The sequence below is a fragment of the Ammospiza caudacuta genome, chromosome 1 (genome assembly GCF_027887145.1).
Source record: "Ammospiza caudacuta isolate bAmmCau1 chromosome 1, bAmmCau1.pri, whole genome shotgun sequence".
Classification (NCBI taxonomy): domain Eukaryota; kingdom Metazoa; phylum Chordata; class Aves; order Passeriformes; family Passerellidae; genus Ammospiza; species Ammospiza caudacuta.
This window is the reverse complement of record NC_080593.1, coordinates 124,617,774-124,641,706: the sequence shown is the minus strand read 5'-3', so window position 1 is coordinate 124,641,706 and position 23,933 is coordinate 124,617,774. Positions and strand designations below refer to the sequence as shown.

The 23,933-nt window shown below is 37.9% G+C and overlaps 1 protein-coding gene across 3 annotated transcripts; it reads left to right on the top strand.

The window, feature by feature from the left end:
- Window positions 1-179: 179 nt before the first annotated feature.
- On the top strand, window positions 180-23,933 carry PEX2 (peroxisomal biogenesis factor 2). 3 transcript variants are annotated; one of them, XM_058806077.1, is made up of 2 exons: window positions 180-415; window positions 19,458-23,933. In XM_058806077.1, the coding sequence occupies exon 2, from the start codon at window positions 19,477-19,479 to the stop codon at window positions 20,389-20,391; it is 915 nt and encodes a 304-aa protein (XP_058662060.1). In that variant the 5' UTR covers window positions 180-415; window positions 19,458-19,476; the 3' UTR covers window positions 20,392-23,933. The 3 variants fall into 3 exon arrangements, with proteins under 3 accessions (XP_058662060.1, XP_058662080.1, XP_058662071.1); XM_058806097.1 differs by lacking the exon at window positions 180-415 and adding an exon at window positions 505-713; XM_058806088.1 differs by lacking the exon at window positions 180-415 and adding an exon at window positions 18,190-18,985.

The window sequence follows — 23,933 nt, the reverse complement described above, 5'->3', positions numbered from 1 at the left end:
AGAGCCGCTCCAGGCACCGGCCCAACCGCAAACGGCAGCACGGCCGCGCGGATCCCACGGGGCCCGGTGCCGCCCCGCCCCCCTGCGGCCATTGGCTGCTGCTCCTCACCCCGGGCCGCTGATTTGTTGCTTAGGCTGTCAGTCAAGCAGCTCGCAGCCCGCCCTGGCGCGGCCGCCGTGCGGGGAGCCCTTCCCGCGCGCCGTCCCGCTCTCCCGGAGCGCTTCCTGAGCAGCCGCGCTGGGCGCTGGCCGGCGCACTGCGCTCCGTGCGGCCGCCGCTGGCACCCGGCTGCCGGGACGGCTCAGGGGAGAGCGCCCGAGGCGGCTCCGGCCGTGCAGAGCTTCGCCGGGAGGCTCGAGGCTGAGCCCGGCGCGCCCGCGGAGTTGCGCAGGGCCGGCCACGGCAGCGGCGCAGGTCAGTCGGGACGCGGGGCGGGACGAGACGGAGCGGCTGCGGCGGGCGCGAGCCGCTGCAGGGGCCGTGGCCTTCGGCGGAGCCCATCCAGGCGTCTCCCGCGGCCTGGTAGGCCGGGGCAGTTCCTTTGGCTCAGGCCTCGGAGCTCATGCAGGGCCTGCTTGTAAAAACTTGTGTTTGGCCTCTGCACTCCCCGGCCGCCCCCGTTCCGTGAGTCCCGCTGGCGTTCGGCCTCCTGGTGCCGCAGAGTGCGGAGGCGGGGAGCGAGCTTTCCGGCCAGGCCCAGGCGTGCCGTAAGGTGGGACAGAGCCTGGTGACGGCCTGTGCGGAGAAGAAAGGGCATAATATCCTCTCAGAGGGGTATTATCATCTGAGTTGTGATATCAGCTGAGAGACTGAAACATAATCTTAGGGGGTCATTCATCTGACTCCCTTCTGTAGGTGGCAAGAAAATCCAAAAATGAGGGTGGCAACTTTCCACTTTCTGTTAATATAGTTTTGTGCAGCCTGTAAGTAACAAATCATTGGTTCACTACAAAATAAATGTGGATTTATTCTGAATGGCCAATGTGTTTGACAAACAGACAAACTCTACTTATGACATAGTCCGTACTGGAAGCCACAGCACTGTATTTGTTTTATGATCTTTCACCTGTCAGTGTGAGGGAGGTGTTCCCTAAAGTGAAAGATGTAGTATGACTAAAATGTGCGCTAAATGAAGTTTGTACTTAAATATGAGTCCAAAATACTTTGCCATTTGATTTCATTGGAAGTTAGTTCTTGTCAGACTTTTTTGGAGCTTTTTTGACATACAGTTTAGCAACAGTTGATAAAGTTTTCTTTTTAAGACTAATGGAGTTTTTATTCTTTTTGAAGATGTGTTTTATCAGCATTTTCTTCAGATTTTTTTTCATCTTTCTGCTTCAGTTTCTCCTCAGCAGCAGCTTGTTCTTCAGTTCTTGGCTGTCCATCGTGAGTAGTTTATCTGATGAAGTGATTAGCTGTAAAACAACTGAAAGTGTCATTGCTGATACTTAGAGTAGTAAATAAGCTAATAAAGGGAGGAAAAATTAATGTTTTGGGGGTTTTTTTCAGTGTTTGTTTATACTGCACAAAGTCATCAATATCTGTTACTTGCTATGGGGTTAAATTCACATCTTTAAAATGTATAAATTGGCTCATTAAAAGAGAGTACAGAAATAGATGATCATGTCAGTATTGAAACATCTACTTTGGTCACTAGTGCCTCTAGCATTAGGTGTTAGTAAGAATACTTTTTTGGAGTTAGTGCTGTGTTGATGGTTGGTCTTGATTTTCTTAAAGGTCTCTTCCAGTTTTGATGATTCTAGGATTCTGTGATTTACTCTTTTAATTACCATGATGATTGTAGTGTTCTCTGTATTGTAAAGTTTTTGACTGAGTCTGTGAATTAGAAAGTGGAATACGTTTAAAGCTGTTATCTGTGAAGGTTTTGCAAGGATCTTATATGGCAACCACTTTCTTGCCTGCTAGTCTGGATTTTTTGGAGAGAGTCTAAAAGAGGTGGGGTGTTTGGGCCTTTTTATGTAGTGAGAGTTTGTGTATATATCAGTATTTCAAAAACCTCAGTGTTATGTATACATATTTGCAGTTTTTAAGGTAGGAATTGAAGATGTTTATTATTGAGTACAGAGTATTGTGAAATTGCATTTATCTGGGGCCAAGGCAATTGAAATAACTCTGCTTAGCATTTTGCCTCTATTTTTACATCCTTTTAACTCCTAGGCTTATCTTTGTGCAAACTTGTAAGTTTTTATTTGTCAAGAACATCCTTTTCAGCAAATGAAAAAAATCAATTCCCATTAATGTTGAATTAATTAAATAATTAAAATAAGATCTCTCTCTGCATGAATGTCAAAATATCTTTTACTTTTCTTAGAAATGTTGAAAACTGTAAAGTAATAGTAGTGAACGTGCGTGTATTTGAATCAGCTCATGCTTATGTCTCTCATAGATAATCCTAGAACTCTCAGTATAGTAGTACAGACATAAAATACCATGTTCTGAATTTATTTTTTAAAAGATTTATTTCTTAGGCAATGGGCCTTTAGATGCATTATGGATCTACCCACTTGCTAAAGGGCTCCCAGGTAGCTAGAATGGCATACCTCAGTTCATGTTCATAGAGTTTTAGGGACTAGGCTAGACATGTCTGTTCTGTGCAAGGAGTTGTTTAGATTTGGGAGAGAATGTTTTGTTTGTTTGACAGCTCTGTTTGTCTCCTTTTAGATTCTTTTATTATTCACCTGTGTTGGTAGGTAAAGACTAGGTTTAATTTCCTTAAAGACTGTAGTGATTCACAGAAAGGTTTTGATGCTTAAGATGATCCAGGACATTTAGGAAGTAAATGTTCCTGTAATGGACTAAATTAAATTAAACTAAAACTTTCAAACAAGTATTATTAGTATACAAAGACTTGATTGAACCGTTCATAGAGTAGAGTAGGAAAGGTAATTTTTATACTCTGATAGTTTTTGACACTATTACTAATCCAAGGACCTTAATTTGTTCTTTGACATCAAATGCTGTACTGTAAGTCAAGAAGGACATTTTACTTTCTCTGTTTATAGTCTTTGGAGGTGACAGTCTTGAAAATGGCTAAAAACTGCTACTTAGAGGATATTTGGGGAGGAAGGAAACAGGTTTATGGCTACATAGTATCAATACCAAGAATATGGTGTAAAATAAATGGCTCTTCAATATATAAATCAGCAAAGTGTAGGGAGTGATATCTGAATCCAGTATTAACATGTAGCTGAATGTAGTAATGAAGCACATGGTCATTCAGGGAAAAAAAGCCCTAAATGTTTAATTACATGTTCAAAATGTGACATGGTGGGAATGTCTTTTCTTATTTTTTTAAACATATGAAAGTTTCAAAGCCATGAGGTTCAGAGAGAAGGGAAGGGATGGACAGTTGATTGAAGGAAAATTAGTAGTAGGTTAAACAGTAGACAAAATCTGTCAACAATTTGAGACTACAATTTAAGTACCTTGTTGCCCGTGTGTTTTATTTCTCTGTTGGTTATAATGGCCTACTCTTGCAAAACTTTCAAAAATTCCACAGCACTGTTGTTGCCCTTGGAATTTCTGCATTTATTCAGTGAAAACAGCAATTTAGAGGATGTAAAGAAACAAATAAATTGGGTCCAGCTAACACTAACTGATAAGCTTCAGACATAAATACAATTTCATTGAATTAGCTTGTAAGCATGGTATGCTGCAATAATAATAATTAAGATAATAATAAGAAATGTGAATAAACTTTTGAATTAAAAGATAGCACTGTATTTAATAAGAAATGTTCTGCATATAGTACCAATAAATTCATTCTATATTAATGTCAGTTTAACTGAAAAATAAGATATGTTATATTACTTTTTTGATACCTTACTTCTTAAACCTTTTAGGTATTTAATGATTTTTTTTTGGCAGAGAGGGCTTTTTTTAAGACTCTCTAGGTAATAACTTTTTCAATAAAGAAGTTCATGGTGTTTGTGCCAGTTTAGCAATATTTCCTTTAAGCTATATGGTCTCTGACAGAAACTAATGTAACCTTTTTCTTATTCAGTTGGTTAGTGATATTAGTGCTGGCTTTCTCTGAGAGCCTGGTTTAAGAATAAGTAGGATCATTGCCCTGGAATTTAGGAAAGCAGGCTCTGGCCTCTTCAAGGATCTACTTGGAAGATTTCCCCAGGGTCAGGCCCTGGAGGGATGCAGCAAAGCTGTTTGATCACAAGGATCACCTCCCTGGAGCTGAGGAGCAGTCCATCCCAGCAGATATGAAGTCAGGCTAAAATGCCAGCAGCCGTGCACTGATGAACAAGGAGCTCATCATGAAAGTCAGACATTAAATGTCCAGAAGCAGGAACACATAACCTGGGAGCAGTATAGAGACAGTGTCTGAGCATGCATGGATGTGAAAAGGAAAGTCAGACTCTACCTGGAGTTGAATCTGGTGATGGATGTCAAAGACCACAAGAATTGCCTCTGTAAAATGCATGAGTAGCAGGAAGAGTACTAGGGAAAATGTGGTCTCATGGCTGAATGAGCAGGGAATGTGGAAAAGGCTGAGGTTATGCAGACTGCCTTTGCTTCCATCTCTACTAGCAAAGACCTTCAGGAACTGTAGAACACAAGGGAGGGTCTGGAGCAGGGAAGATACACACTTGGAAGAGATTTAGGTCAGAGAATACCTGAATGAAGAGGACATAGATAACGCTCTGGGAATGAACCCATGAGTGCTAAGGGAGCTGGCTGATATCATTGTGAGGACAGTCCCAATAATCACCAGACTGGGAGACTGAGGAACTGGGAGAAGTGCCTGTAGACTGGAGGAAAGTCAATGTTTCTTCTGTTTTCAAAAGAGCAGGAAGAAGTCCTCAAGGAACTATAGCCTGGTCAGCTTTACCTTGATGGCCCAGAAGGATGGAAGGTGATACAGCAGCTAATCCTGGAAACCCTTCTAAGACACATTAAAGAAAATGATCAGGAGTAGTCAGCATAGATTTACCAAGGGGAAGCCATTCTTGACCAACCTGATAATTTTCTACAATGGAATAACTGGCATGGTAAACAAGGGGAGGGAGGAGAGTAGGTACTTGCATGAGTAAGTCTTTCAGCAGTGTCTCCTGTGACATGCTCTTGGAGAAGCTGCTGCACTATGGGCTGGGTGAGCAAGTAGTCCGGTCAGCATAAAATGTGCTGAACAGATGGACCACAGGGAATGGCAATCAGTGGTGTGAAGTCTAGTTGGAAGCTGGTAACTACTGTTGTACCCCAGGGGTCAATACTGTGTTCAGCCCTGTTTAACATCTCCATTAATGATCTGGTTGACGCAATGTGCAGTTAGAAGATGATAATTTTTTCAATTAAAATCAGTCTTTCAGTGAAATACCCTAATGTAAATTTCTCCCTAGCAAGGTCTGGTTCCCAAATGTTAGCTATTTAGGAAAAACATCTGAATTCATGCAATTTTTCAGAGCATCCAGAAAGTGAATTAAAATTTTCTATCTAAATTATAGTACGTTGTTTATGAGTTGAAATGGAAATGGACTCAGGGTATTGCTGCTGGAGTTAATGAGGACAGCTGCTACAACTTGTTACCTCTTATGGACTGCTGAAGTTTACTTCAGTGTGGTGTTTTCAAGCAGGCTGCTTATGCTGTTTTGAGGTTTTCTTGGTCTGGTTTTTTTTTTTTTTTTAGAGATAGGGTTGGGCTTTTTTCCTTTTGACAGCTATTAGCATACATACTTTTTCACTTAGACTACTGAAGAGAGTCATACCCTTTCTGTTCGTCTCATTTTAACTAACAAGCGTGCTCTAAACATCACTTGCTATACAGCAATCCCTGTAAAGTTAAAAGCAGCAAATAAAATTTAAAAAATTGAAAATAACCAATGTGTTGTGCTAAAAAGATGCAGGCTCATAGTCAAATTGTGCTGTATATGTACATAAAAGGTAGCAGGCTCTCTGTTCTGTAGCTTCTTCAAAAGCTAAATTGTTCCTGCAGCCATACACAACTGCAAGCATCATCAGTTCAAGTCTAAACTTTACAAAAATCTTCAGGAAAGATGCAGTCTTTGTAACATACCTCTCTCAGTGTTGTTTTTTTTTTTGGTTTGGAGGTGGAATATAAGAACTTCAGAAGTTTGAGTTTATTTCAGGCTCTTTTGAAAAGGAAACTAAATTCAGATTTTTCAGAGTAAGGAGGAAATATAAGAGAAATAAAGAACTTTGGGGTAGAGGAAAAAGAGGACATACACGCTATAGGAAGGAAGAGAAATTATAGTGGTGCAACTCTTGATTCAAGATTGATTCTGACTGGATCTGGGCACTTTCTCCTCCTCCTGCAAGGGAGGACTTGAGGAGGTTTTTTGCCTTTAGGAGGAAGTTGAATTGAATGCTGCTAACATTCGTTGTGTTTGTATCAGTAGCTGCCTGGGAAGAATGTCCCTAAAAATCTTGTCTTTCACACTCCTTATCTCCTCTCTTGGTTTTTGCTAATACTGTGAGTGGAGTTAGAAAAGAAAGGAGTTAATCAAAATTTAAATTCTAAGAAAACTTGAAAAAATACATTAAAATAATAGTATTCAAAAGTAATATTAATTCTGTAGTCAGAGAAGCAGAAAAAATGTCACAGGAGGGGTTTGGTAAGGAAGAAAAACTTTTCCTGAAAGGGAAATTAATGCCATGACACTGTGGGGCTTAACTAAACCATGAAGGAAGTACACATTGGAATTGCAGAGGGATTTCAGAAGCTGTAACAGCATGCAGCTCAGGCTGCCTAGCAAGGAAATTATTATCCCTCTTCTAAACTGTTACTTGAATTACCTGTATGCAACCATTCAGTTGATTCTAAAATGCTAATGAAGTTACAGGATTGAGGAGAAGTGTAGTGGAAGTGTATCAGTCTTCCCTTGTGTGCCTAAAGTTCCCATAATTAGCGAGTAATAAAATCGTCAAGGATTGGGGACACTGAGGGCATGAAATTTCCCAGCACCCCTCGTAGTCATTGTGTATCCCAGGGGTTACAAGGTACAATCACCCCAGAAAAGCTGAAGGTAGGGAGGAATTGCATAGTGTTCCTTATTTGAACAGAATAGCCTCTCACTTGCAAGTCTGCATGAATCCTACAGTGGACTTGTATGAATAATTATTTGTCTTTTCACTTTTGAAAGACAGCTAAAAGTTTCATTATTTGTATTTGCAGTGTTGTGTTTTGCTTGCACACTCAGCACAGTGAGACTGAAGACAGAAAAGAACAGTTCTTCAAACAAAAGCCTTGAGTTTCTGTCTTGCTGTTGACTGGTGCTGGATGTAAGAGTATGATGCTGAGATTCAAAGGCAGCTGGTTTCATAATTACCTGGTTTCCCTGACTCTGTTGTTCTTTTTACTCGTACTGCATGTATCTGACCTGAGTCTGTGGTTGCGGCGAGGGTGTATCTGGCCTGGGATGGTCAGTGTCCAGCTAGCAGTGGGCAGGCCGACACCCTGCTGCAATTCAGGCGTCTGAGGGCCTCGGGCTGTGCTCGCACTACGGACCGGTCTCACCGCCTATGCAACTGCAAAAGAAGGAGCTGGACTCTTAGTGGGGTTAACTCTGGTTTAATGAAAGAGCCAAGATGACATCCAAGGAGTAGCCACAGGGAAGGATCCGAAGGAAGAACCCCACGGAGAGACCAAGAAATGGGGGTGACACGAGGTTATAAAGGGGGTGGGTGTGCAAAGGAGGGATTTACATTAAACCAATCATGAAGGGTGGAGGGATGAACTTAACATAATTGACATAAAGGGGAAACCAATAAATACAAAGTAAAGGAGGGGCCCCGGGACCACAGCCAACCACAATCCCCAGAGAGGAGAAGATTCCAGTCTGGAAAGTTGGGAGGAGTGGGGGGTGATTGACTGGGCCCAGGGAGGAGAGAAAGCCTACAAATAAGGGAATAAAGGGGAGGAGGAACTATATAACTTAGGTGACTGACACTAACCGAGGGCAGGGGTAACCACAGTAACATAACTGTCAGTAGGGCTAAGGCGGGAAAACTGGGGAGGGCAGAACCATTTACATTGAATAGGGGGAAACAATACCTAAAATGGGGGAGCAATACAAGAAACTTAACAACACACTGCAACATGTGGTGACCTGTTTGTGTACTAAATCTGCAGAAAAATAAGTTTAAATAGGTTTGGATTTTGCCAGTTAAACATGCCAAAACGATTAAATTGAAGTTCAAATGAGTACTACTGCTAATCTGTAAGATAATGACAGAATAGACAGTAGAAGGAAAACTTGAGACAGTCAAAAATTACATTACCTTAGATTTTTAAAGAACACAAGTCTGAAAAAACAGAAATTTTTGTGAAGTACTGCTCTTTATCCTTGCACCACTTGGGAATTTTTGATGACAATTCTATCAAATTATTCTTAAGTTATGCCATATAATACAAAACCAAAACTTAAGACATGGAGTGAACAGGTTTGTCTTTTTATTGATGCAGGATTTTATTGGTTCTAGCAAATCATGAATATATACTGTCTGTAACAACACTGTTTTTACTTAGAGTCCTCCTTTTGGTACAGATGTGGATAGGGGTTAATTATGATTTAGGCATTTAGGACAGCTTTTACCATTCTTATCTAATAAGTATTTCTAATAAAAGGTTAAAGGACCTTGCATTCCTGCAGTGCAGTACTTGGATCAGCAATGTTACACTTGCATATTGCTGAATATTCATAACTGTGCAGTTGGTATGCATATGTATGTGAAAAGGAAGAAAGTTGGAATAAAATCTGGGCAGTGACTGTGTTTCATAAATGATAAGCGTAAAGTGTTTAATGCAAAATTGCAGGGTTCTGTCATCTGTGGTAAATTGTATCAGAGTATATAGAGCAGGTGTATCTGAATCTCTTGTATGTATCTCCTCAATCTTCATCCTGGCATCTCTGTACTTAGCTGGTGATCCATTCGTATGAATCAGACAGGTTGGAGCAGAACAGAGACACAGAGCTATGAAATGAGAATTAAAGTTAGGTGACTTTTTGTTTGTTTTTTAGGTAGTTTTGAATGGAAGAAATGTAAGGAGGGGCATGGAAAAGATGCATAAAATTGGGGTTGACATTGTACTTGACAAATAAAGGGATGTGAGATACAGTGCCCTTAGAACAATGAAATGCAAATGTTTCATATATCATGAGGTATAAGACCAACTTTTCAGAAAAGCAACAGTAACCAGCAGAGGAAGAGTTATGGCTATAACTGCCCTCAGTGTGCTCACAACTGTGTGTTCATGTTCTGTCATTGGACCTTTCTGCAGTGGAGCTGCATACCTCTGCCACCAGGTGACATTTCATTCTGCTCTACAGAAAAGATCGCACATTTACTAAGCCTTGCGTTCTTTTCACTGCTGCACAAGCATTGCAGTATTACTTGGCCATCCTTTTACCAGAGCCTCATATCCTTATCACACTCAAAATGTCTTCAAGTACAAGGGTCTCTCGGTTATCTGTTGATCACATCACCAGGTGAGACTTACATTATTAACTTAATTCTTGGCTTAGCTTTTACGCCTCCTGATACTGGTTCGGTCACAGGTGTTGTCCCTTCCTTACAAAGGGCTGTTTCTTCCCAGCTAACCATCACAGTTGCCACTCTGTTCAACTGCTTAAACCAAATCTCTCTTCACCGTTTTAGTTCATCAACAGTAAAGGTAAAGCACTTCTCCAAATAATTGCCATTACCTAGTTCCAAAGAAAAATGTCTGTTGTGTATGAGACACATATTTTGCTAAGCATCTAGATCAAGGGATTTTTAACCATGTTTTTTGGAAGTCTTCAAGTTATAATGCAGCTTTGTTTTTTACACTTTCAGGTTTTTATCACTAATTGCTTTAAAAGGAAAAACAGCTAGATTTCATTTAATGTAACAGAGGATGAGAATTTATAAGTGAAACTGACATGTCCCTTTAGAGATGAATTTGTAATTTGATGTACTAAGGAGCAGGATGACAAAAGAGGAAATAAGATGAGGGAGGAAGAGAAAAGGATATGGGATTAAAAGTAATAGTGATGGAACATTAGCTTGTTATGTGTTTATCTTCCTGTTTATTCCAGTAAATGAAGATTAGGGCTTATCAAAAAAGTTGGTAGGGTGATGCTCTCTCTAGCTTCTATGCTACAGGGAATACAAATGTACTTGGAGGTTTTATCGCCTTGAATTTAGCATTGCAAATTTTAAAAGGTTAGGATTTTAAATATTAGTTAAGAGCTAACTATCAGATCTGGTTCTTAGGACCTAATAATCGGTCTTTTAAGAGTGCTGACTGATCACAAATTTATCTCAAGTCAGTAGAAGCTTGTAGCATTCAGAATATCTTAGGGAGTGGCCAGTAATTGTCTTGGTTTCTAGCATTCGTCAAGGGGATGTGTTGCACTGATGTGGGATTTTCAGTTTCCATCAAATGCTGTCAGAAATGACTGATTTACGGTTTCTAACAGTGCAGCACTTTCCTGCTGCTCTTCATTACTGTTGTATCAATTCTGGCTCTTCCGAGGTGGTTTTGATTTTGTAACTTGAAGGCCTAATATTTTGATTCTGGCAGGTAGTTTATGGAAGACAAATCAATGAACTATCGTTAATGTTTCCTTGCTGTCTCCAGGCATTCAGTAGTGGCTAATCTCTTGTATCTCATGTTGTGAAATCTCAGTTTTCTGAGTTAAAATTGGAAAAGCAACCTGTGATTTGAATGTGTCTTTGTCTTGTGCTTGGTCTTTGAACCTTAAATGTAACGGTAGCATTTTTAACCTCCATAATAAAATTCTTAATTTTATCTATGGGAATTGTTTGTTACACAGTCATTCAGTGTTTTCCTTGAATTCGTCTATGTTGTGAAATAGTCCTCTCTCCCAGGAATATAAGAAATAAATAATAGTTTCTGTGATTGCAGTGTGTTACTGACTTCTCAATTAGTGTTAGTAGTTATTCCAAACAGTTAAAGAATCAATTTATGTTCTTTAGAAAATGATAGGTATTTGTCTGAAGTATTTAGAAATCCAGACAGTAATATAAAATCAATCTATTTTTAAGGTTATTTGAGGTAATGATATAGTGATAAGTTAATTTTACAGTGATTAAGAGACAACGCAGTTGGGGCTCCCAATTAGACTTTGATCTGAGGATATTTCTCTCTGCACTTGATAAGCAGGAAAGAGATGAGATTTAATGGTGAGACATGAGGCTTTGAGCAGTTGGGATCCATGTTCTATGTTATGAGAGTTGGTGTAAAGGAAAATTTTAAAGTTAACTGAATATGTATCATTTGGTTTCTCATCTTTAAAATTTATTGATTTTAAATTGACATATAAAATATCCTCTGCTACTGAGAGTGCCCAAAAAGAACAGTTAAATGATAAATTTTCACAAAGAAAAATGTCAAACACTCCACATAAAAAAAAATCTCAGCATTCTTGTGATGGGTGGAAAGTTAGTTTTCTATCTGTTGATACCCAACTTTATGAACATCAAAGGAGGGATAGTAAACCAAGGCTAAGGCTTGCTTCCTTGCTGTTACACACACCCAGGATGGCAATGCGCAATACCAAATGTATTGTAGCTCCTGAAGGAAAAAGGGACTGTGTGTTACTGTTATCTCCAGAGAGGAGATGATTTCTGCACCCTGCTTTCCCATCCTTGGACCATTGATCTCAATGCTGGGACTTGGCAGAGTCTAGTCTGTTGAAAAGGATGAAAAATTGTTACCTTTATGTATATCCTGTAGTTTCTTTGTGTTGAGATACTTTATAATAATAAAATAAAATAGTAATAGTGAATTTTAAGAGGGACTTTATATCAGGAATTCTTCATGGCCTGGAAATTAAAAGAGTTGTCCAGGCAAAAGTAATACAATATGATTAGCGATGAATATAAAAGAATAGCATAGGAATGTGAAAATAAAATTGATGACTGAGGAACAAAGTAAGTTTCAATTTACAAAGCACAAGAAAAGAATCAATGAAAGGTTCTAAAACTCTGAGTAAGAGGAGGCACGAAGGGATAAGTCCATTACCTAGATCTGTTATTAAGTAAGAAAGGAGAACAAGGAAAAGACTTTCAAAGACTGATTCTTCCCTTCATACTTTGTAAAAGAGATATATTGTGACCTGCTACTTTCATAAAATTAATCTTAGACAGGAAATAAAAGTGGAACCAAAGCACAGAAAGAATAGCCTAAGGAATCTTAATATAGATGTGCTCAAGTGGCAAATCCTAATAAAATTCATCCTAGAATGATTGAGGAATTAGGCACTGCTGATTTTATTTATTTATTTAATATCCCAGAGGGTGGAAATAGCCAGCAAAATGGGTTTGTGTGTATCTGGTTTTGTGCCTCTTTATTCTTCTGTTAAGAGAATTATTGAAACTGTCAGTTTTGATTCCAAATAAAGGTTCAGGAGTAAATAGTTTAGCAATTAATTTGTATCTAACAGTGTGTAGAAGAGAAATGGTAAAACACCCAGTATGGCTTGGTGTGACCTGTTTGTAAGAAACCTCAATATTTTTCTCTTCTAAATAACAATAGCAAGTTTAGTAAGAGGAAAACTTTAGGTACTATGCAGCTTTATTCTAACAAAGTCTTTTTCCCTACATGAGCAAACTAGGGAAACATAATATCAATATTGTCTCCATTAGATGTTGATGTTATCAGCATCAAGTTGAAAGATTGCCTTTACGGAGTAATTATCTATAGTACCCTGTCAAGATGAAAAGGCATTAGTGAGTTGGATGACGGAAGAGAATACATACTTAGAAAAGTTACTGATGATACAAGCTGGAGAGAGGTTGAAAGTTTAGGATTTTCTTTTTTCCTTTGTTTTAAACATAAGGTCTGAATTCAAAATACTTTTGATGAGTTTGGAAACTGCAAAATCAACAAGATGAAAAACAATGCAGGCATTTAACATGAAAAGTTCAAAATATATGAATCCAAAACAGGAAATAATTATTCAGATAGAAAGAGAGAAAAAAGACATGAAGATATAGCAGATCTGAAGGTGAATTGCTGCTGAGAAAAAAGCAAAGTTGTTGTTTTGTTGTGGATTTTATTTGGGTTTTTGGTTTGGATTGTTTTTTCTTGAGCATCATACCAGACATGTTGTAGAAAGCACGTTTTGTCTAGTTTGGCAAATCATCTTTGGGTAATTGGTCCTCTCACGTGCCTTGCAGCTTTTTGCTCTTGAGAAGATGCAGCAAAATAGGAGTTCTTTTTCATTGTTCTTGATTTCTGCTATCGAGTGAAAACTGTCCTGATTTTTACTAAGCATGCTTTATACTAAATATGAGAAAAAGAGTCTTTGGGCCATAAAACACTGGAACAGACTACTTAGAAAAACTGTGGAATTAGCCTTCTTAGTAGACACATGTCAATATATTCTTGAGCCTGTGTTTGTGCTGTGTTAGGATTTGGTGGTCTCTTGTAGTCCGTTCCATCTCTCCATTAAGTTTAGTGTTAGACTACATGTTTTATCTACACAGAAGAGATTGTGTAAAAGAATTAAATCACCAACTCAGTGAAGTTTGTGGATATGCTACTTATGCATCCTAAATGTAATTTTAAGTTCACAGATGAACTAGGTTGGAAACGATCTTTGAGCATAAAGTCCAACCTATGGCCTAACACCACCTCATCAACTAAACAAGGGCACTGAGTACTACATCCAGTCTTTTTTTAAACACCTCTAGGGATGGTGACTCCATCTCCCTGGGCAGATAATTCCCAGTCTCTCTTTTGGTGAAGAATTTTTTCCTGATGTCTAACCTAAGCTTCCCCTGGCACAGCTTAAGGCTGTGTCCTCTCATTCTGTCACTGGTTACCTGGGAGAGGAGACTGACCACAGCCTGGCTACAGCCACCTTTCAGGAAGGTGTAGAGAGTGATAAGGTCTCCCTGAGTCTCCTTTTCTCCAGGCTAAACACCTCCACCTCTCTCAGCTGTTTCTCACAGGGTTTGGGTTCCCGGCCCCTCACCAGCTTCATTGCCCTTCTCTGGATGCGCTCAAGTGTCTCAACGTCCTTCCCAAACTGAGGGGCCCAGAACAGGGGAGGGATGACCTCCCTGCTCCTGCTGGCTGTGCTATAAGCTGGGATGCTCTTGGCCTTCTTGGCACCTGGGCACGCTGCTGGCTCATGTTCAGTCGGCTGTCAGCCAGCACCTCCAGCCTGGGCACTGTCCAGCCACTCCATCCCCAGTCTGTAGCACTGCAGGGGATTGTTGTGGCCAAAGAACAGGACTCAGCACTTGGACTTGTTAAACTTCATGTTGTTGGACTTGGCCCATCTATCCAACCTGTCCAGGTCCCTTTGCAGAGCTCTCCTACCCTCCAGCAGATCCACACATGGTCCCAGCTTGGTGGACTCAATCCCCTCATCCAGATCATCAGTGATGATATTAAATAGGACTGGCCCCAGCACTTGTCCCTGGGGGACGCCACTAGTGACTCACTGCCAACCATTAGGAACAAATTTTGGGTTTTATTTTAATACGTTGTTATTTTGCTTCTCAAAAAGTGATTTGACAGATCATACTTAAAATTATTTTAAGGCTTCTGCATATATGTCTATTTGTCATCTAATGATTATGCTAGAAAAGCAGGGAATGCAATTGCAGTAGCTCTGAGCTAGAAACCCCTTGATTACTCATCCACAGTAGAAAAGCCCTGTGGAAAAAAATGGCACCCAAGAGATTACTTGGATTTGTATATTTCTTCAGGCAAAGTTTACAGACCTGTAAATTTAAATGTAGAATTTTTGTGGGCAGAATGCATTGACAAATATGCCTGATGGTAATACATCTCCTACTGATAGTCCCAGGACAGGTCAATAATAATGCTTATATTGATAGCAGCAATGCAGGAGATGTTACTTGGTATTATAGCTAAAATCCATGTTATCCCCTTAATTATAATTACATTAATATTGACAGGCTGTTGACAATACTCACATTACTATTGATAGATTTCTGTCAATAACATGTTTCCAAATAAAATATATTCATTCATAATTTCTGCATTGCTCAATACCAGCACTAATATATACCAGAAGAAATTTCTTTTTCCCTAGTGATATACAGTAAATTTTTTTGTACTGTACAAGTAGGGTTGTTTATTTGTTTGGTTAAAAAAGACAAAACAAACGAAATACAGGCGATTTAAGAATGGAACATTTTAGGGTTTTTCAGTTTGTTTTTTTTTCTGGCAGGCAATTCTTTTTTTTTCTGTGTGATATCTTTGACTGTATAAAGGGAGAATCTTACAAGTACCAGTCTTTACTAATTAAAGAGTATTTCTGTAAAGGTTCATCAAACATTGAGTTTATTATGTATGGGAGTGTTGGTATGTGCCCCTTTCATTACTGGGTCTGTGATTTGGGGTTCTTATGTTTTAAAAGTAACTTAAAATAAGACTTAAAACACTAAGGATGACAAATAGAATTTAATAAAAAACATGGAGGAAAACAAACATTTTCTATATTCTCTGTAGCTCAGCAAAATATAGAATGCAAAAATAACATTAAAAAAAGTACAAGATAAATGTCTTTGCACTTACAGGGTGTGTTTTTATCTAGTTTTAAGCTACTATAGTTCCCACTTATTTCTACTGTGATACCCCTGTGTGCAAAAACTGAAAAAGAGCAAATTCCTAAAAGGAGTTTATATAGAAGTAATTTTTAAAGGGAAATTTCCTAGCATAGCAAGATTGAGATTAAAATGTAAGGCTCTTCCTCAAGGAAACAGTTGCTCTTATTCAGATCATTAGGACATTTGAAGACAATTTCATAGGACAATGCAGATTTCAAACTATCCCCTTTAATATTTGCCTGTGGGAAATAAATATCTTCCCTTGAAGTGCAATAAAACCTTAGATCAATTCAGAAGAAAGTAGAGTGGATAGCAGAACACTGAGCACACAGAAATGTGCTTACATGTTAAAATCAGAAGTATACGGATATAATCTTTAGGTAACTTTCAGGGTCCAGTTAACAACCATGCCCTATGGCAAGCTTTAAATGTTCTTAGCAGGAAAGAACTCAGAACAATGCCCAGATTTATTGCTTGAATTGAGAACACTTAATTTTTCATCAAAAAGAAAGCTTTTTTTTATTTTTTTTATTATTTTTTACATAGCTATGTTACAAGCATAATTTAAAAGATAGCTTCCTTATTGTTGTTTGGTATTTTTCCTTTTCCTTATAGTGTGCCTAAACTTGACTAAAGTTCAATCAATTTGGTAGCTGGTAGTTCAGGAAGAGACATTAAACATGACACCATTAGACAGTATATATGGTGTTGATTCTGATTTTCTTAAAAAGAAGACTTGTTGGATTTGACAAAATTTCAAAGGTTACCAAACAGTAGTTGTGCTGTTTGGGCATGTTGTCTCAAAAGTGGTTCCCATTTTCTATATATAGAATTCCAGTGCACTCTGACAGATTCACTGAAATTATTTCCTTCAAATACAGTTCTGTGTGGGATGATGGACGTGAAAAAAAAAAATCAATTAGATTTTCCATTGAGGCAATGGGAAGGTCAAAGTCCAAATCCCAGAGAAGATTTTAGTCTGCTCTCCTGTGAAAATTGGGAATAAATTAATTGCTAAAACAGGTAGGTTCAGGCATCATTTGGCCAAGTTTCAAGAATTTCTGGGGAGAAATTTCTGGAGATTTCAGTCTTGGTGGACAAAATGTTCCAGCTTCCTTGTTTCCAATTGGAATTTCTCATGTAGTGACTTAACACAGAGTTGCCTCTCTTTATTTCGTTGCATCTCACAGAAAACTTTGGCTTAATATTCTCTGCAACCCTTAGGAAGTAGAAGATTATTCATAGACCATTTCTTAGCTGCCTTATCCTTCAAGCTGAACAATCTGAGTTCCTTCAAGCTCTTCTCATATATCAGGACATGGGGTTCTCTGATGGTATTAGTTACAGGACTCTTCTCAGTTTGTTGACATTTCTTTTGTACTATTCATAGAAAAGAAGCTAAACTGGACTTAGTGTCCCAGGTGTAGACTCACCAATGCCAAGTGGAGGGTAACAGGCACATTTTTCAGTCTGCTGGCTATACAGATGCTAGTGTGCTGCAAGGATGCACTGGTGGCTTGTGTTCAGTGTGCTACCTGTCCCCACATCCTCTTTTTCAAAGCAAGTGTGCAGTCATACAGGCTCCCAGCCTATGTGTATTTCATGATCCATCATAATCCTGTGGATTTGACACATTTTCCTTTGTCTTCAGAAAATTCTTGATGATCCATTCTTCACTTGCTCAGGTTTCTTTAGATAATATAGCCATAATGAGAGAAAAAAATCTATAAATATTTAGTCTACCTTATTTATGAGAAACCTACAATAGAAATTGCTCATAGCATCTGTAGTAATGAAAAACAATTGGAAAAGATGGTTGAAATGATGTTGGAAAATAGTAGATGGATCAAGGAAGTTGTTCGAAAAGATGTCCCTTTTCAGTAACTAGCATTTTTGAAGGAGGTTTTGAGTGTTGGGAGTTATGTAGAACATTGAAGCAAGTAGAACAAAGTGAAATGAGTAGAAGAGAAAGTGAAGAAGACATTAGACTTTTAGGGTTTATGAGTGAATAACCAGTGGCAGGTTCCAGAGCAGTTGGTTATTAAAGGCTCCAGTTCCTAAAATGATAGTGGAATGAAAAGATGAGGGATAGGAGGGTGAATGCGCATTGGGGCTGGAGTTTTTGAAGTGATGCAGTAAAATCCAGTAGGGGTTGAATTGACCCTTTGATCATAAATTAGAGGAGGGAAGTTATTTGAATCATACTGGAAAATGTTTCCTGTGCTTTGGTTTCTGCTACAGAAAGGACTAAGTGTGAGGGAGACAGGTTTGGTTATATAGGCTTTGTATCCTGGTTTTTCCAGCTGGTGTGAAAATGAACCCTATGGCTGTGGCCTTATCCCACCTTCAGCCATGTTTTGCCTGCTAATAAAGGAAGAAGTAGTTTAGAAAAGCTAAGTGGAGCTGTTGTGTGCTCTACCCATGTAGCAGTCCTAGCTAATTGGAAACAACTGTTATACACCCTACACTAAAGACAAAGTCATATTTCCTTGCAGTGATAAGTAATTATGAATATGGAAAACAGTAGGAAAGCTACAGATGATGTTTTATATTGTGTTTTAAAACTTCTGGGGTGTTCTTGTTCAGCAAACATGGTTGTCTGTTTGAAGGATTTTTTTTTAGTATTATTGACATCAGTAGCAACCATTGCTACCAAGAGCCTCTACAGCATCTTTTACTCACAGTAATCTTGTATGGTTATTTTTTTTCTCTTATAAATAAGAATTTGAGGCACTACCTCCTATACTTTCTCTAGAAGGCTGTGGATTCCTTGCAGGTCTGTTATGCAAAGAATTGGTTTAGAAAGTGAAATATGTTGCATACTCTCTGAAAATACTTCTGAATCACTTTGGGATTTAATCTGTTGACAAAAGGAAGCAAAAATTGATTACTCCACAATTTTACATTGAGATGTTGCCTCTATTTTTCTTTGGTAATTTACTGCATTTATTTCTCAGCCAGGCTTTCAGATGCAACAACATTTAAAAGAAACCATTTAAAAAAATTTTTTTTTTTCTATGATGCTTGAGCAAGAGGAGTATCCAGTTGTTGACGTTGCTATTATACATTAATCATCTTGCCTGTAAATGTTATACGACAAGTAGCACAATCCCACACCTGTCAAAAACACTCTAGAAAATATATGCAGACTTCTGTGAAGTACTGTATAATAATTTATGTCTGAATGCTGAATATTTCTTAGATCTCATATGATTTTTCTCTAAACAACTCACTGCCTTTATTGAGAAAATTTTATTCATTCCCACCCTGATTTCATCCATATCTTTATGTAATTCCTAAATTTGTCTGTATTTCTACAGTTTTGCTTTCAGCTGTAGCAATTGAAGTGTTCATATGGCAACACTTGGTCTGCCTCACTGTTCTTTTCCAGATTTTTTGGTTAGTATTTCATTTTCCCTATTTCGCCATAAAACACCATATAGTGTTGCAGTTCTTCTTTCTGATCTATTTTAATATTCAATTAAATATTACAATTATTCCCTGCAATATTTTAATGTATATATAAATTTATTAATATGTATGTACATGTATATAAATCTGGGGATTTTTCTGAATATCTAGATAATGTTGAACACTTTTTTATAACCAAATGTTAACATTTTGTGAGAAATGGTCAAGCATAATTTCTTCTAAAAATAAGATTTTAAAATAATTTAAATGTGTAGTAATTTTATATTAATGTAAAGCTTCCTGAAATGAATTGTGGCATATTAATAACAGATTCATAGAGCATTCTGAGATTTTTTTTGTTTCTTATCTACTGCTGATAAATTACAAATTTGTTATTTTTATAAAAATAAAAATAGGAAATACTCTGCTATACTAAAATCTATTTGTGTTTTATTTCTAGAAAGTTTATTTGTGAAGAAATGGCCTCCAGCCTTGGAAATGAAAAGAGTGTGAATCCTGTGCTCAGAATAAGTCAGCTTGATGCTCTTGAACTAAACAAAGCCCTGGAACAACTAGTGTGGTCCCAGTTTACCAGCTGTTTTCATGGATTTAAACCTGGGGTGTTGGCTCGTTTTGAACCAGAAGTAAAAGCATTTTTATGTCTTATATTATGGAAATTCACTATCTGTTCCAAGAACGCCACTGTGGGACAGGCCATTCTCAATATTCAATACAAGAATAACTTATCTCAGTCAGAGAAATACCAACCTCTGAGCAAACACCAAAAGTTATGGTATCTTGTTTTCACTGTTGGTGGAAGATGGTTGGAAGAAAGATGTTATGATTTATTTAGCAATCGTCAACAGCAATCCTTCTGCAAAATTAAGAGCTATATAGGTTTTGGATCTGGACTTCTTAAGCTTTGTGGACTTGTAAATTTTCTGATTTTTCTTCGGAAAGGAGCATTCGCAACACTTACAGAACGCATTCTAGGAATTAGGTCAGTTTTTTGCAAGCCACAAAATGTTCGTCAGATAGGATTTGAATACATGAACAGGGAACTCTTATGGCATGGCTTTGCTGAGTTTTTGATATATCTGCTACCACTCATTAATGTACAGAAACTGAAACTTAAAATTTCCTCTTGGTGCTTGCCTATCGCAGGTCTTTCCAATAGTGAAAACTCATTAGCAGTTCACTGCAGGGAATGTTCACTTTGTGGGGAATGGCCTACCATGCCACATACCATAGGCTGTCCACATGTTTTCTGTTACTACTGTATTAAAAGCAACTTTTTATTTGATATGTATTTTACATGTCCTAAATGTGGCTTAGAGGTACAAAGTCTTCAGCCATTGGAGTATAAAATTGAAATGACAGAATTGCATGGCTGATATGAGGTTGATTTCATTTTCGTGATATCTATTGAAGGGATTAATGGAAGAATTCAGAAATTATTGAAGGCAGACTGCTGGAAGAGGCTTTTGGGGACTCTGTAATTTATGTAACATGTATTTTTACTGGTCTTAGCTTTTTATTGAGTAACAGTGCCAAAATGCCCTACCCCACTTGGCAGGTGAGGGGAAGGTGGTTGGATTTACTCTGGATGGTGTGTGGGAGAAACAACAGCAACATTCTCAGGAGGTTCAGGAAGACCTTTTACTTGCAAACTTGAGACCATTCCAATTGAATAAGGCACTTTGCAAACTTCGACTTGGCAGTCTTTAACTTACCCAGACACAGTGCCATTACCAACTTACCTAGTAGATGGATTAAGTGGGAAAGTTGTTCTTTTCATGCCTAAAGAATAATTTTAAAATTGAATTCCCAATATGATGTTACACTAAAAAAACACAAAGGTATAAAGAACATTTAAGGAGAACAGTGCATCTGCTAGACCTTTGTGAGATGGCAACTAATTTTCTCAGGCTTACATGTCTCAGAGCTTCAATTACATATATATTTTCTTCCCTCCAAACCTGACGGGTGAAACCCATCATCCTTTGGAATGTGGCAGATGTTCAGGGTAATCCACATTCTTCTGAGTTAGAGACACTGAAGAAAACTGTTCACTTACAAGATGCTGTCTGTAGGAATTGCCACTCATGTTTTTTTGGTGTGATCTAGGTGGCTGCCCAATCTCTAAGTTCACTTCCACACAGAAAAAGATCAAACGCAGTTGTATGCATGTTAACATATTTAAACAGGTAATTTCCTGCTTTTTGCATTCACTATTTGCTTTCTTAGCCTTTGCAGTGCTTTAATTGTTCTTACACTTCATCCATTTACTCTTCAACCTGGTTTTGTGGGATTATTTTCTTTTTAATTGCAATCCTTTTTTAACAGGAAGTGTTATTCAGAAGAGTCTCATTAACACAGTAATACATTACGTCCTCTTTTTTAATCTTAATTTGTGAAAAACATATGCAGTTAAATTAAATAAATAGCTTTATGGTGGCTCTGTTCTCGATTGGCAATCACCAATAGTCAGTCCCAAAAATAGCAGGGTAACAGCTGATTGAGTAACTTTGATCTACTTTTATGAAATGGTTTATTACATTCTTCATTCTACATTCTGATTAGAGCAACCCACTAGTCTATTTGTTTGAAGATCTTAAATTCTAGGTTTTGATCTTTAGAGTGACACACAGTGCTTTCATCTGATCTAATTAGGTATAGTTAGCGGGTGGGCAGCTAAAAACTTCATTAATTCTGCTACTGTTCTGTGAATCAACAGAGACTTCAGAGCAAGTGCTTCCAGATCCTGTGCTGCAGTATTATTTGCTGTCAAATGTGTGCATTACTAGCCTGCCATATTTCTGTTATTTGCTGTTGCAATTAGTACCAGCAGGTGCAAACTTGTTTTTGTTAGAGTATGAGAACTGGCAAGTCATTTGGAGAGCATCCTGAAGTTACTTCTTGATCCTGAAGGAATTTTGTATGAATTGTCCTTCCACATCACTTAATAGCTTTTCCCAAAGAAATGTATTAGCAACACTGACTTAAAGGTGATCTAATGTCTCCAGAAACATCATCAGCATTTTGATACTTCAGTCTTTATCTGTGTTTATTAATAAAGAATTGTATGCATCCAAAATCCAGTGTTCATAACTTACAATCACAGCAGACCTTTGTTTGCTGTGGAGTCTTCTTTATTCTGAAGTTTCAGAGCAATATTTTATCAAAAGAATATGGATTCTCTGTTTTGGCCTCTGCTAAGTGTCATGCCCTTCTTATGTTGGAGTTTGCTTCTTTCCTATATAGAAATGTTTCATTTTCCTGAATATTAAAGAATGTTATCTTCCTTTTTCATTCCACCTCCCTCTGTCCTGCTGTTTGATGTGCATAAGCTGTATGAATTTCCTGGGGTTTGTTTTGTCTTTTGCAGCTTCATGCGGGTAAAGTTTGTGCTCTGTTTTTCATCCCTGTTACACTGTCAATAAAAAAGCAGTTAAGTACCTCTATTGTACAGCTGGTTTCTGCTGGCTCTGCTATATCACACTCTACTGTAGTTTTTTTTTCTTTTTTCTGGAATTAAACTTCTAATGCTTAACTTATACTGCCTTATTATAGCAAAGCATTGGCCTGCTTCTGTAGCACCTCCTCATCACTGTTGGGTTTGTAGCCCATAGTATTTACAAAGTTTGCAAAGTCTGTGTCTTGTGGCATAAACTGTTTTTGTTACCCTAGGAACCTAGATCTTTAGGTGGAGGTTTAGTTATTTTATTTTCCATGCAAGTAAGCAGATACCAAGCATCTCACAGAAGCAGGCGGTTTTGGAAAAGAATGGTTGTTTGTGTCAGATACAGATTTTTTTTTTTAATCTCCCATATGGTAAAACCTTTGCTCAGTTGTAGTCACTAATGAGACCAAGGTTCCAACTTGAAGATTGAGAAAGTTTCTACGAGCTTACCTTTTTGGGTACTTCAATATTCAGCATTTTCCTGAAGCTCTTTAAAATTAAAAATACACTTCTAAAGATATTTTAATTCTGTTTTGTTGTGTCTTGTGATCTCTAAGTTGCAGAAGAGTCTTAGTTAAAGATCTTACAGGAAAAAAATCAGATTCTTTGTAGAGTAGTCAAAGAATAATTAGTTTTACATATTAATTACCTTGATAATTTGTCCTCATAAACATTATATTTTTCAGATTGAAACTCTACTTTACAAAGGACTGCTATATCTGGTCTGACTTCCCGCAGTGGAGGGACTAAATTTTGTTTTGGAATGTTAATCTTTAAACAAAGGGGGATTAGTATTCAGCTACCATTAGAATGTACTTGTGAGTAGTCATATGTGCATCAGTGAAAAGGGTAAATGCTCAGAATTTAAGGAAGCTAAAGGACCAGAACTTCTGTTCAGTCTTGGATAGGAGTTACAGCTTTGTATTACCAGTTTTCTTTGTGCTCTGTTGACTTTGTGTGCTACATGAACATTTTCATTATCAAAAATCAAAATATGAAGCCATAAATGAAACATACTAATTACATTAATAAACATACTAGGAAACTTTCATTTCTTCATTTGAATGAGAATTACCAGTTGCCACAAGGTGTGATGGGGTGGCATTCAGATGAAAGGAGTCAGAGGATGCTGTTTTTTACTTCCACTCCCCACCATTCTATCTACTCCATGTTTTAAGGGAGGTTTTATGTAAGTAATTTTATAGAAGACTTAAAAGTGGGAGTTTCTGTGAAAGAAATGAGAGGGAGAGTATTTGATTCCTGCCTTACCTGGAAATATTTTTTTTTTGTAAGTATAAGATATGATGGACAAGGATTATCTCAGCATTAGTAAAGAGACAATGTGAAGAAAGATGAAAGATATGTATTTGCTAAATACAATCTATTATAATGTACTTATTTGAGAATACTAATGGAATTGTTATCTGGGATGTGTCATTCTTATGAAAACCAAGTTGACAAATAAATGATATT